This window comes from Lynx canadensis, chromosome F2 (assembly GCF_007474595.2).
Source record: "Lynx canadensis isolate LIC74 chromosome F2, mLynCan4.pri.v2, whole genome shotgun sequence".
In the NCBI taxonomy this organism is placed as follows: Eukaryota; Metazoa; Chordata; class Mammalia; order Carnivora; family Felidae; genus Lynx; species Lynx canadensis.
The window spans coordinates 10,845,804-10,859,036 of NC_044320.2; the positions used below are offsets into that span (position 1 = coordinate 10,845,804).

General features: G+C 45.7%; 1 protein-coding gene across 1 annotated transcript in view; it reads left to right on the forward strand.

The window, feature by feature from the left end:
• The first annotated feature begins 389 nt into the window (after window positions 1-389).
• Window positions 390-13,233, forward strand: part of ENTR1 (endosome associated trafficking regulator 1) — an 87,251-nt gene continuing 74,407 nt past the window's right edge. The window contains 1 exon segment of the mRNA XM_032591991.1: window positions 390-582. Coding sequence (XP_032447882.1) covers window positions 390-582 — 193 coding nt within the window.

Genomic DNA, 13,233 nt, shown 5'->3' on the forward strand with positions numbered 1-13,233 from the left:
CCGTGGGATCTGATGCTGTAGTGTCAGAATTGGGTTGAATTGCAGGACACCCAGCTACCCAGTTGGCGTCGGGAAGAATCACTTGTGGGGGAGAAACCTCCACCCTTTGGTGTCAAGAAGTAAAGGGCTCCGGGGAGGAGTAAAGGAGACACACAGGGAAGACACAGAAGGAGAAAACGGAGGGTTTCCTTTCTCCTGGCAGGTGGCACACGGCCAAGAGAGGGGGAACAGGATTTTGAGAAGCACGCCTGCCTGGTGGAGCACAACATCCCCAGCAAGCCAGCAACAAGGGGTCTTCACCCAAGGCCAAGAGCCACGTGGAACAACACCGGGAGCGGGGCTGGGGCGCACAGGGAAGCTGCCCTCGAGGGCAGAGCCCCCCTCCCGCAATGGAAAATGGCCTGAGGGCCAAGCTAGAGGAGCACAGAGAAGGGAAAGTGCCAGGAAGTGGGTTGTGCACGGGCCTGCAGGTGAAACCGGGAGCCTGCAGTTTGGACAAAGAGGAGCCGGTGAAGCCTGACTCAGCAGGGGGCGCATGCCGGGCCTGGCCTGCGCCTGAGGGTCAAGTGCGGGAGCACCTGCGTGAGGACAGAGCACAGGTTCACACCCCGATGGGTTCGTCCATCCTTTCCCATCCCCGTTCAGGAGGAAGAGGTGATCCTCCCTCCCCTGTCAGCCCGCAAGGGAGCATGTAGGCAGGCATGAAACATGAGGTGCTTGCGACAGCCCCAGGCACCTTTCAGACCCCGTCCCCACGGCCCCCCCTTGCTCCCGCTTCAATACGGCCCCTGGCGGTGGCCAGCCGCAGACCCCGGCGCTGAAAAGTAGTGCGGGAAACCGGGAAAGCACAGAACAGCACAAAGAAAAAAAAAGAAAAACGATTATTGGTGTTTACACCCCCAGAAGAAAACCATCGCTAATCCTCTGTGGTTTTGCCGTTTCTCTTCCTCAGTGCGGCCTCGTAGAAAGTGCAGAGATTTTTATCAGATCTATGCCTGGTTCTGTAGACGGCTTTGCAACGTGGGCGGCGCAGGGCCAAGTAAACCCCGAGACGGTTTTGGAGGCGCAACAGGTCTGCCAGGGGTCAGCACCCGCGGTGGGGGCAGGATGGGGCTCAGAAGTCAGGTTTTAATGCAGGTGGGAAGCTGATATATATAAATATACACTACACAACGCGCACTCACGTACGTACGTGCATACCGGAAACATGAAATCTCCGGTTCAGAGAACAGACTGTTGTGCACCCGCGGAGCCTAATGGCACCACTTCCTGCTCCCCAGTCCACCCCCCCCCCACCCCCACCCCCACCCCAGGACCCGGCAGTGAGAGCCAGGCGCTACCCCATGCATTGATCAGGCGCGCACCGTAGGTTGGTTGTAAGTCTAAAATTAGGATACGCGGAACTTCTAGGAAGTGGCTGGCTCATCTACCCATTCTCTCCTCCGGAGAAATAAAGTGCTTAACTCTGCAATAAAAATATATGTTGCCGCAGAACAGAAGGCATCTCCAGGCTTTTTACCCCAGAATGTGAGCACATGGCTTTAGGAGATGAGTCTCTAAATCACTTTGGAACAAGACACCATCTCTAACTTCCAAGGCATGTTAGCAATTCTTGGTTAAAAGTCGGCTTTTAGGGGGGCCTGGGTGGCTCAGTTGGTTAAGCTTTCCACTTCGGCTCAGGTCTGGTCTCACCGCTCCTGAGTTGCAGCCCGGCGTTGGGCTCTGTGAGCCCTGGACCCTGCTTTGGATTCTGTGTCTCCCTCTCTCTCTCTCTCTCTCTCTGCCCCTCCCCTGGTCCCTGCTCACGCCCTGTCTCTCTCAAATATAAATGTTAAAAAATAATAACAATAATAAAATAAAAGTCAGCTTTTAACCAAGTTTTCCAGTGCTTTGGCTCAAAAATCCCAGCCCATGCAGAAAATATGGGAGTGTTCATGGAGAATTGTCTCCCAGCAGCCTCGATACAACCTGGCCAACCTCCTGGGGGGCTCTGGAGCATGAATGGTGCACCAGACTGTTCTGCATGGAGTAAAAATGGCCAGGCTTTGATACCCCTGCTTCAAACAGTCACTGGATGTGGGCCAGCCCAAAAGGATGTGCCATTGGCCAAGCCTGCCGTCCGTAATGGGCATGAACCCTGAAGGAGCAGGGACGTGGTAACAAGCCCTTCCTTGGACTTGGAGCTGAGTGGCCCGTCTCCACGTCTGCCACAGCAACAGACTGTGAGCCTTTCTCACATCAGTGGCTCCTAATGGTTGCATCGCACGTCACTGTTCTGATTACCCTGAATGATGAACGCCCCATTATTGAGCATTAGGCTGTTATGAGCTTGCTGCTGTTCTAAATCGTGCTCCCGTGAATACCCTAGTAGGTGGCATCTTTGTATTCCTCCCCGATTTTCTTCCTTAGGACAGATTCCCGCAAGGGGGACTGCGGGGCAGGTGTTTGGATATTTTTAAGGATTTTAATACATACTACCGAACTGGCCTCCATTAAGGCTGCACCGATTTAGACACCCCCGCAGTGGCTGAGCCTGCGCGCTTCTCCTGAGTCCTGCTGACATCGATGACGGGTACACGTTTACGTCATCCTACTCCGTTTTCGTTTTATTTGCGTTTTGCAAATACTGTGGGCACACGTTTTTTTCACGTGCTGTTTGACCATTTTCATTTCTCGGTTTCTGAACTGCGTGTGTACATTCAGGCTTTATTTTCCTAATGGGGCATCTTTCTTTTCTGCCTTGATGTGAAAGACCCCTTAAGCACATCAACTCGGTCTCACTATCATCTATGTTGCCATTGTTTTTCCCAGTTTACTGTTTGCCTTTTCATCTTGTTTACAGTGTGTTGGGCAGGCATATGTTTTCTAGTTCATTACAGCCAATTCCCCCGTCTTTGCCATCCCAGATTCTGTCTTTGTCATTTTGTGTACAAAACTTGATTCGCTTTATAATCTGGATGCGGGACCTTGATTTTTCCCTATTACACGTGACCCAGTTAATTTCGGTTCACCGTGGCAGCCTGCCAGGATCTTTTAACATCCTGATTATGTCACCCAGCGGCTGAGCTCTCCCTCCCGGCTTTGGGGCCAATGCAAATTTGATCAGCCCTCTTTTCTGTGACTTCATCCGAGTCGTCCATCACCCCTTTTACATTTCTCTAATGATGTTCATTCAACTTGTCTGACACGGAGCCAAATAGGAGGCTTCTCTATCACCAACGCCACAGCCAACTGGCCCTGGCCAGCGCCGTGGGAGAGGAAACGGACTCTGCCAACTGGACGCATGGCCTGGTCCAAGATGCCTCTTTGGATCAGTGTTTTCACAGCACCTGTCACCCTCAGAACCATCACCTCGTGGCCACAATCGTTTATTTAGATTTTTTCCTCCCTCCGGCATCTCTCTTTTTTCTTTCTTAGCCAAGCGAACTCTTGTGGAATGACAAGGGACATAAATATGTAGGGGGAAAAAATCATGTATTAGATGAAAATGATTTTTCATGGAACGGCAGTGAGCAGTGTCCAGGATCACATTAGAAATTCATTTCCTTGTAATAGTGGACAAGATGTGAAAGATTGTCTGGTCCCCAGCTTCTCACCCTCACCCTAAGATCATTTTTGCAGCCTGGGGGTTAATTATAACCAGCATTTATAGACACCATCTGGAAATCAAATAATTTCCTTACATAATCACCAATCCTTTTAACACACACACACACACACACACACACACACACACTGCAAGACAAGTGTTGTTATCTCCCTTCAAATACAAGGAAATAGAGGCTCAGAGAACTCAAGATTATTAACCCAAAGGCACACAGTTTGAAAGTATTAGAGGCTGGATTTGAACTTGTATCTCATACCAAATTGCCTCCCTGGCTGATGCCAATGGCCGCATGTTCTTTGAGGGTCATCAGGGATGGCAATCCACTCCTGAAGATGATTCCAGAAGTACTCTAGGGGAATAATTCTGGATACTGACCTAAATTTTCCTCTCTGTATCTTCTTCCCCTTGAAGACACACAAAATTGATCTTCTTGTCCTTCCCCAAGATCGGTTTGCTTATGATCATATCCTCTCTGTCTCCTCTTCTCACATCTTTCAACAGTTCCTTATGGGACAGAGTTGGGAGACCCTTCATCTGATCTGGTTCCAACTTATTCCCATCCCCCATGTTGTCCACCACTGAATGCCACACCCCAAATGGGCTCTAATGACAACAGGACTTTCCCCCCAGTGACCCGCCCACCAGGTTCTCTCCTTCCCTTCCAGGAAGTCATGAGAAGAGGAGGAAATCCCTTTCCTTGCTGCCCACCCCTACTTTCTTTTGTCCCATTCTCAGAAGAGGAGTTTGGGAATAGACGTTTGCCTCTGACATTGACACTAGCCTGGTCACTGAATCCCTTTCCTGCTGTATGACTTTTTCATACCTGCTTTTGAATCAAGCTCCTGTCCTTGCTGGACCAAGCTTCTGTCACCTCCCAGTCACTCTGGAATTCCTTCCGGTACTCATTGAATATTCAGTTATGGAGATGCAGCCCTGGCCTCTTGATGCTCAGAAGGTAGGATGGGGAAAGATCGAAGTTGGGGAGCAGGGCTTCTAAGGGGGGGATCTTCTAGGACAGAGCTTGCAAGGGTCCCTTCTTGAGTGGCTGGGCAAGGGCTGACCTCTCTCCTATTGCTGCATCTTGGAAAGAGTTGGGAAAGGGAGCTAGAAAGGGGACTCCCAAAAGCAAAGAGGGAGGAGGAAGGCGAGGCGCTTCCTAGTCCCTCCACGGTCCTATCTCATCTCATTACTGAACTATGTCTTTTCTTTGCAGCCTGAGTCCACAAGCTCATTTCCCTTGTCCCTACCCTGAGGATAATAATAGTACCTTTCTCATGGGCTTATTGTGAAAATTTAATGATATAATGGCTAAAAAGTACTCAGAACAAGTGCCCTGTCAATGGTGGTTATTACTACTTTCAGCCTGACAGGAGATTTCATTACTTCAATTAACGAGGCACCAGGCAGGGTATGAGAATAACATCCTTCCCTTTTCCCCTCTTGCTTTAGAGTTTTCTCAGACATCTCATCTGAGGCTCACGACAACCCTGGAGGATGGAGCACAGCAGGCCCTTCCTGACCTTCAGTAATAAGGATTCAATGAAGACCTGAAGGGTAGTGACAGAATTTGTCCACGATGCTCTTATCCCCACTTTTCCTTCCGCCATACTGCTTTGATTGTGATGAAGGTTGTTGACAACCACAAGGATTGACTGAGTTGGGTCTTAGCTTCTGTCTGACAGCCCCTAGTTCTTTTTTTTATTCTCTCTTTGCCTCTCTCAGGCCCCCAGAGGAGAACTCAGCAATGGTCCCCAGTGTGAGGCTGAGGCTTATCCCAGTGCCTGAGCAGGTCATGAGAATAGCAGGATATTACTTAGCCCTATATGTTGTTTCATAATTTTGACTTCCAGTAGCAACTCTGGATTCAGTCCAACTCTTAGCTCTGGACTCCCACTTTGTATGAAGAACTGTGAAGGATCTGGAATTTACCCTACCTGAAATCTGACAAGTCAACCTACTACAATTCATGGATGCTGGCAGAAGATGCGAAACTCCTGGTCAGATACAAAGGACAGCTTATTACTCACAGCAGTAGCAATAGCCAGAATATCATCATTGGTGCTGATTCCCTGAACCCCAATTCCCACAGGGCAATGCAATGAGGGCAGGTAATTCCTGCACGTGCAGTGGGTTGTGTTACATGAGAGGAATCCCAAGTTTAAGAAACGCTAGTCTTTCAAAGGAGCTACAGGCAAATCTGCCCAAATTTGTCCTGAAGAGAGACATGACCAGTCAGCAAACAGATCTGCCCTCTGCCCCAGAAGGAGGCACTGTCTCTTCAATTCCAGAGCTACTTGTTATACAAACCATCTTGCAAAGATAGTTGGCAACAAAAGCTCTCAGTGCCTCTGCTCACAAGATGTGCAGGAACTTGAACTTGACTCCCATTACCTTGTCCACCCCACCTCTGTGGTCTGTCTAGTTGTTCCAGTCATGAGTTCTGGGACACTCTCAATAGCCATGGCCTTCCTGGGCTCATCATGGTGATGTTATGAAGTCAAAAGCCAGGACATTTTTGGAAGATGAATCTGCCTTGTGCTGCCTGCTGGCACCAGGGACACAGGCAATGTGCCTGGCTGCTGGAGGAAAAATGAAGTGTGATCCAGGGTTTTGAAACCAGTATGGACGGGAGTATGAAATCTGAGTGGGTCAGAGGAGACACTGGCATGATTTGTATAACGACGTCCTAACACATTTCTCTAATGATGAAAGTTAATGAGTCTCTAACAATGAATGTTGATTAACCGCAAGGCATGAGCAGTTAACCAATGTGCGTTTTCATGATGTTTGTTTTTCACTTGAAGTTTGTGAATACAGGTGGACAAGGGCAGAGCTGGCTCAGATCCTGGAAAAGTCACACCAGTTGAGCTGACCTCTCACTTCCGCAGCTCATCAAAACATCCCTCCATTCTTTTACCTATTAGTTGAAAACGTATTATAGTGTTTCCTATGTGCTGGGTTTTTTTTTTTAATTTTTTTTAATGTTTATTTATTTTTGAGACAGAGAGAGACAGAGCATGAATGGGGGAGGGTCAGAGAAAGGGGGAGACACAGAACTGGAAGCAGGCTCCAGGCTCCGAGCTGTCAGCACAGAGCCCAACGCGGGGTTCGAACTCATGGACCGTGAGATCATGACCTGAGCAGAAGTCGGATGCTTCACCGACTGAGCCACCCAGGTGCCTCCTGTGTGCTGGGCTTTTAAGGCGAAATACTGAACACCAAAAGCAGACTGTTCAGACTGTTAGCCTGACTACACTGAAGCGACCTGGCATGAAGTTTCCACTACTCTGCCAGAGCATTGCCAACGCATACACCCTGTGCTGTAGCAATTCCACATCTAGTGATTTATCCTATGGAAAGAATCAGAGATTAACCAGATAGCTTTCCTGAGGATTAAATAAACTAATACAAACAAAGTGCTAAGAACAGTATCTGACTCAGTAGATTTCATTTAAATGCTCAGTTCAGTTTCGCTTATAAATGAATAGAATTTAGATACCCTAAATATCCAACAATAAAGGATTCTTTAAGTAAATTACAAAATGCACCTAAAATGAAGTGTAATATGGGTATTAAAACCATATAGTACTGGGCTCTGCTTATGTTTATGATGTAGAATGAAAGACTATTGCACTGGCTATAACAATAAGCACTGATCAACTATAAACTAAAAAAACCACAAATATCTAGGAATAAATTAACAGACGTGAAGACCCTACACTGAAAACTATAAAACACTTCTGAGAGATAAAAAAAGAATGACATATTGTATTAACGTACTGAAATATTTACTTTTGTTAAGATGTAAATTCTCCCCAAAGTGATCTATAGATTCCGTGACTTTCCAACCAAAACCTCAAAAGGTAAACATTAATAAGCTGATTCTAAAATATAAACAGAAATGGTAAGAATCTAGAATAGTCAAGATTTTTTCTTAAGAACAAAGTTATTGGACTCATGTTAGCATATTTCAAGCTATACTATAACTTCAGTGGTTTGTTATGAGTAGACAAATCCATGGAAATGCATACAGAGTCCAGAAATAGTTCAATATACATCTGATGACTGGTTTCTTGACAAAGGTATCAGGACAAATCAAGAGACACAGGAAAGTCTTTTCAATAAATGGCACTTGAAACAACTGAATATATGTGTGCAAACAATGAGTCTTGATCCCTGTCTCATACCATCAACAAACATTAATTCAAGACGAATCACTGACATGTGAAAACTAAGCCATAAAGCTTCTTCATGAAAACATGAGAAAATATCAGAAATAATCATGAAAACTTGATATGTAGGACTTTATCAAAATTAAAACTCTGTTCATCAGAAGACATTGGTAAGAAAGTCATACAGCAAGCCAAAGACCAGGAGAAAATATTCATAATACATGTATCTGATGAAGAGTCTGTATCTAGAATATAAAGAATTGTTACAAATTATGATAGTAAAAGACAGATGTCCCAGTTTTTTAAATGGGCAAAAGACTTGAACAGGCACTTCATGAAAGAAGATAGTTTAGGAGGAAGTAAGCATCTGCAAAAATGCTAATTTCATTGTTGCGAAAGAAATGAAAATTGAAAACCATAACCAAAGAATGCCCACCAAATACCTGAAATTAAAAAGACTAACAAGACCATGTTGGCAAGCATATGGGTGAATGTGGAAATTCTCATACTGGTGAGAGTGTAAGTCCACAGAACCACTTAGGAAAAATGTTGGGCAGTTTCTAATGAACTTAAACATTCACTTACCCTCTGATGCAGCAACCCAAGAGTATATGGGAGTGCATTTGTCCACAAAAAGATTTGTACAAGACTGTTCATGTTATGGACTGAATGCTTTTGCCCCACCCCCAAATTCAAATATTGAAACCCTACCCCCCAATGTGATGGAATTAGGAGATGGGGCCTTGGGGAGCTGATAAGGGTTAGATGAGGTCATGAGGGTGGGGACCTCATGATGGGATTAGCGCCTTCGTAAGAGTCAGGAGAGAGCTTGCTTCCTATCTCTTCTCTGCCATGTGAGGATATAACAAGATGTTGGCAGTCTGCAACCAGGAAGAGGGTCCTCACCAGAATTCGATTGTGCTGGCTCCCTGACCTCAGACTTCCAGCCTCCAGAACCATAGAGAACAAATTTCTCTTGTTAATAAGCCATCTAGTCTATGGTATTTCTGTCATGGCAGCCTGAACAGACTAAATCAGCCCATAATTGCCTAAAACTGGAAACTCAAATATCCATTAGTAAAAGAATCAATAATCCATTTGTGGAATATTCATACAATGCATCGACTTTTTGTTTTAATGGGCACCGGATGCATGCAACGACAAGATTACTCCCAAAAACAGTATGTTGAGGGAGCGCCTGGGTGGCTCAGTCGGTTAAACGTCCAACTTCAGCTCAGGACATGATCTCACGCTTCGTGAGTTCGAGCCCCACGCCGGGCTCTGCACTGACAGCTCAGAGCCTGGAGTCTGCTTCAAATTCTGTGTTTCCCCACCCCCCTTCTCTGCCCCTCCCATGCTTGTGCTCTCTCTCTCTCTCTCTCAAAAATAAATAAACATTAGAAAAAAACAAAAAACATTATGCTGGGCCAAAGAGGAGGGACACACAGAGTATATACTAATGTTTCCATTTAAATGAAATTGAAGAATGGGCAAAATTCATCCAGAGTGATAGAAACCAAAATATTGGGTTAAGGTGGGGGCCTGGGGGCAAGGAGTATATTAACCAAAAAGGGGCATGAGGAAATGTTCTAGGGTAATAGAAATGTTCTATATTTTGATATGAATGTAGACACATGAAGATAGATGACAGATAGATGACAGATGGATAGATAGATAGATATGTTGTAAGTCACTGAACTTTAAGCTAAAGATTTGTGAATTTTACTGTATGTAAAATATATTTCAGTAAAATCCTGAAAAAGAACTCGTAGATATGGCATGGGAGCATGCGTGTGACATATTATTAAATCAAAAAGAAAGCACCTGTATAATAGTACACAGAATGACTTCAATTTTGTGAAACACCCAAAGAAAACCAAGCGTATCTATGAGGGTTTCTTTTTTCTTCATCCAGATCTTGCCCTTTGCTTCTCATCACAAGAGGCTTCTTTGGTAACTCAGTGAGGAGACAGGATATTTTGATAACATAAGAATGTCTCCACGTGATGCTATGGGAGGGGTTTTCGATTCCAAACAGAACACTTGGCTCCTCTGCCAGATGTTCTGCCCTAAAGATCTGAAAGATCCAGAAGCCTCCTCAAACAAGGAGGGGAGGGAGAGAGAAGAGAAGGTGGAGAGGGAGAGAGAGAGGAGAAACAATGGGGGATGTAAGGGATGCTGAAGGGACCCAGCAAAAGGGGGGTTCCTGGCCCTGCTCGCCTTCCGAGCCAGACCACACACATTAAAAAAATGACACCTGGCAGAGAGTCACAAATGCCTCATCTTCTGGATGCCACGTTTGTTTGTGACAGGTTACTGCTTAAAATGTTTTTCTTGCTGGTAAGGAGCTGTTCTTGCAGGACTTTCCAGAAAGTTTTTGAATAAGTTAGAATAACAAAGGCATGGGGAAATGTCTGGAAATTTGTGGACCAACCTATTGTTAAAAACAGGACAACAGAGAGGCGCCTGGGTGGCCCAGGCAGTTAAGCGCCTGACTCTTGATTTCAGCTCAGGTCATGATCTCACGGTTGTGGGATCGAGCCCCACATCGGGCTTAGTGTAGAGCGTGGACCCTGTTTGGGATGCTCTCTCTCTCTCTCTCTCTCTCTCTCTCTCTGTCTCTCTGCCCCTCCCATTCTTTCTCTCTCTCTCTCTCTCAAAATAAATAAATAAATTTAAGGGGCTCCTGGGTGGCTTAGTCTGTTAAGCGTCCAACTTCGGCTCAGGTCATGATCTCGCGGTTTGTGGGTTCGAGCCCCACCTCAGGCCCTGTGCTGATAGATCAGAGCCTGGAGCCTGCTTCAGATTCTGTGTCTCCTTCTCTCTCGGCCCCTCTCCCAGTCGCACCCTATCGCTCTCAAAAATGAATAAACATTCGGGGCGCCTGGGTGGCGCAGTCGGTTAAGCGTCCGACTTCAGCCAGGTCACGATCTCGCGGTCCGTGAGTTCGAGCCCCGCGTCGGGCTCTGGGCTGATGGCTCGGAGCCTGGAGCCTGTTTCCGATTCTGTGTCTCCCTCTCTCTCTGCCCCTCCCCCGTTCATGCTCTGTCTCTCTCTGTCCCAAAAATAAATAAAAAACGTTGAAAAAAAAATTAAAAAAAAAAAAATGAATAAACATTCAAAATACATATGTTTAAATAAATAAATAATAAACTTAAAAAAAAACAGGACAACAGAATTTCCATTTATAAAACAGATAAGTCACAGGGATGAAAACTACAGCATAGAGAACATAACCAATAATACTGTATTAACTCTGAAAAGTGACCGATGGGGATTACACTTATTGCGGTAAGCACTGCGGAACGTGTAGATTTGTCAAATCACTATGTTGTACACCTGAAACTAATACAACATTGTATGTGAACTATATTTCAATTAAAACAAACAAACAAACAAACAAGTAAATACTAAGAGAACAGGCCCAAAATGGAGTCGCTCATGCTAAGCCTCACGTCACCCAACTGAGACTTAACCTTAATGGGAGTTTCGGCTCTCCGAGAAATGAAATCTTAAACCAGTGCTACTCGGTGGTCTGCCTGATAGACCCCTGCCCTCTCCTAAAGGAAAGTAAGCTTGCAATAGCCAACCTACTTCTTTGCCTAGTTATCACTTCCTCATTCCTGCTCCCGTCCACCTATAAAAGTCTTTCATTTTGTACAGCTCCTTGGAGCTCTTTTCTTTCTGCTAGATCGGATGCCAGATAAAGCCAACAAAATCTTTACAATTTAGCCAGTTAAATTTTTTTAACGCTGTCAGCGGTGGCCCCATAGTCTGACACGCACGGTAAGAGCCCGCGCCGTGTGCACCTTCCAGGAAAGCAAGCTGACGCCCAGGGTCCGACCTCGGTAACCCTCGGCTGCTGCCCATTCTCCCCAGACTGTCCTTTTACCCACAGCCCAAGAAGACTGTTACCAACAGTGCGTCTCATGCTGTAACGTGAATACAAATCACCCGGGGATCTTGCTAAAATGTGGATTCGGATTAAACAGAGATGGGGTGAGGCCTGAGATTCTGCACTTCTAATAAGCTCCCAGGTGATAGCAAAGCCACTGGTCCATGGCTCATACCTGGAGCAGTGAGGCTAGACCAGAGGTTCTCCTCTCTGGCTTCCTACTAGAATCAGCTGGACACGTTTAAAAACTGACACCAAAGACTCCCCCCTTCTTTCGAGGATTTAACTAAAGAGCATATGCATATATCTGACATTGGACTCGTATCCCTAATACATAATGAATTCTTACAACTCCATAATTAAAAAGACAAACACGCCAATTTTTAAAATGGGCAAAAGGCTAGTCAAGGGACGTGCACTTGCCGTTCCGGGTCTGAAGTGGTCACCTCTAATCTGAATCTGTAATCCGAGGCCCCGAAAGATCGAGCTGCACAAAGACCGGAGAAATGATATTCCTGGCAGAGGGATGGACTTAGGCAAAGAGCCGAAGAGGGGAATGAGTTTGGTGCGTGAGCAGAGAAGGGAGAGACGTATGAGACCAGTTAGGGGTTTGTAACCCAGAGCGCAAGGGATCTGAACACAATCTGATGTGTCTTTGTAAACCATCATTCTCCGCTGTGCGGAGAATAGAAGGGGAGGCAGGAAGGGGGTAGGCGTGGAGAAGAAGAGGAAGGTTTGAAAAGCCGTAGCAGGAAAACACATGAGAGGGTCTGTGGCTTGGGCTCAGTGGAGCAGAGGGAAGATGAATGTGCAGAGGTTGGCGACGTACCCGAGAAGGAGTCCAGTTGCATAGGTTGGTCACAGGCTAAGCCACCGGGCACAGTCTCCTTCGCTCATTCTTCCAACAAATATTAAGTTCTTGCTCTGTTCCAGGCACAGAAGTAGCAGCTGGTGACGTGTCCATTAACAAGGCAGTCATGGTCCTTGCTCTGACTGAATTTCCATCAGGAAACAGATAACTAAGCAGAGTCCAGAGAGTTTGATATTAAACAACTTATTATACAAAAAAAAAAAAAAAAAAGATTGAATGCCCTTTGTGTACCACAGATGTGTACCACATTCAGAAGTACACTGCCTAAAGGCATGCGTAAGGGATCTGATATACTCTGGGACTTCAGGTAAGGCCTTTGTTGCCCAAAGTATGCTTTGAACAGAGCTAGGAAAAATTAAAGAGGTAAAAAAGTTGAGACAGAGGACCCAGTATGTACCAAGTCCCTGAATGGGATTCGGCACAGCTTTTTCAGGACCTAAGACAAGGGCAGAGAACGAAGGGGAGAATACACTGGAAATGAATGACATTCTCCAGGGAAGCCTGTCCATTGAAAAGAGCAAAAATAATTTTTTTGATATTGTATAATAAAAACATCAATAATCGGGATTCCCAATACCCAGGTAAAAGATCCATTCAAAGTACAAGATAGACCCGTACATTTCACTGGAACAGAATCCCAAAAAAAAAGATTTTAACTGCAAGGTAGCTGAGTTTTCTGTGTTCTTTG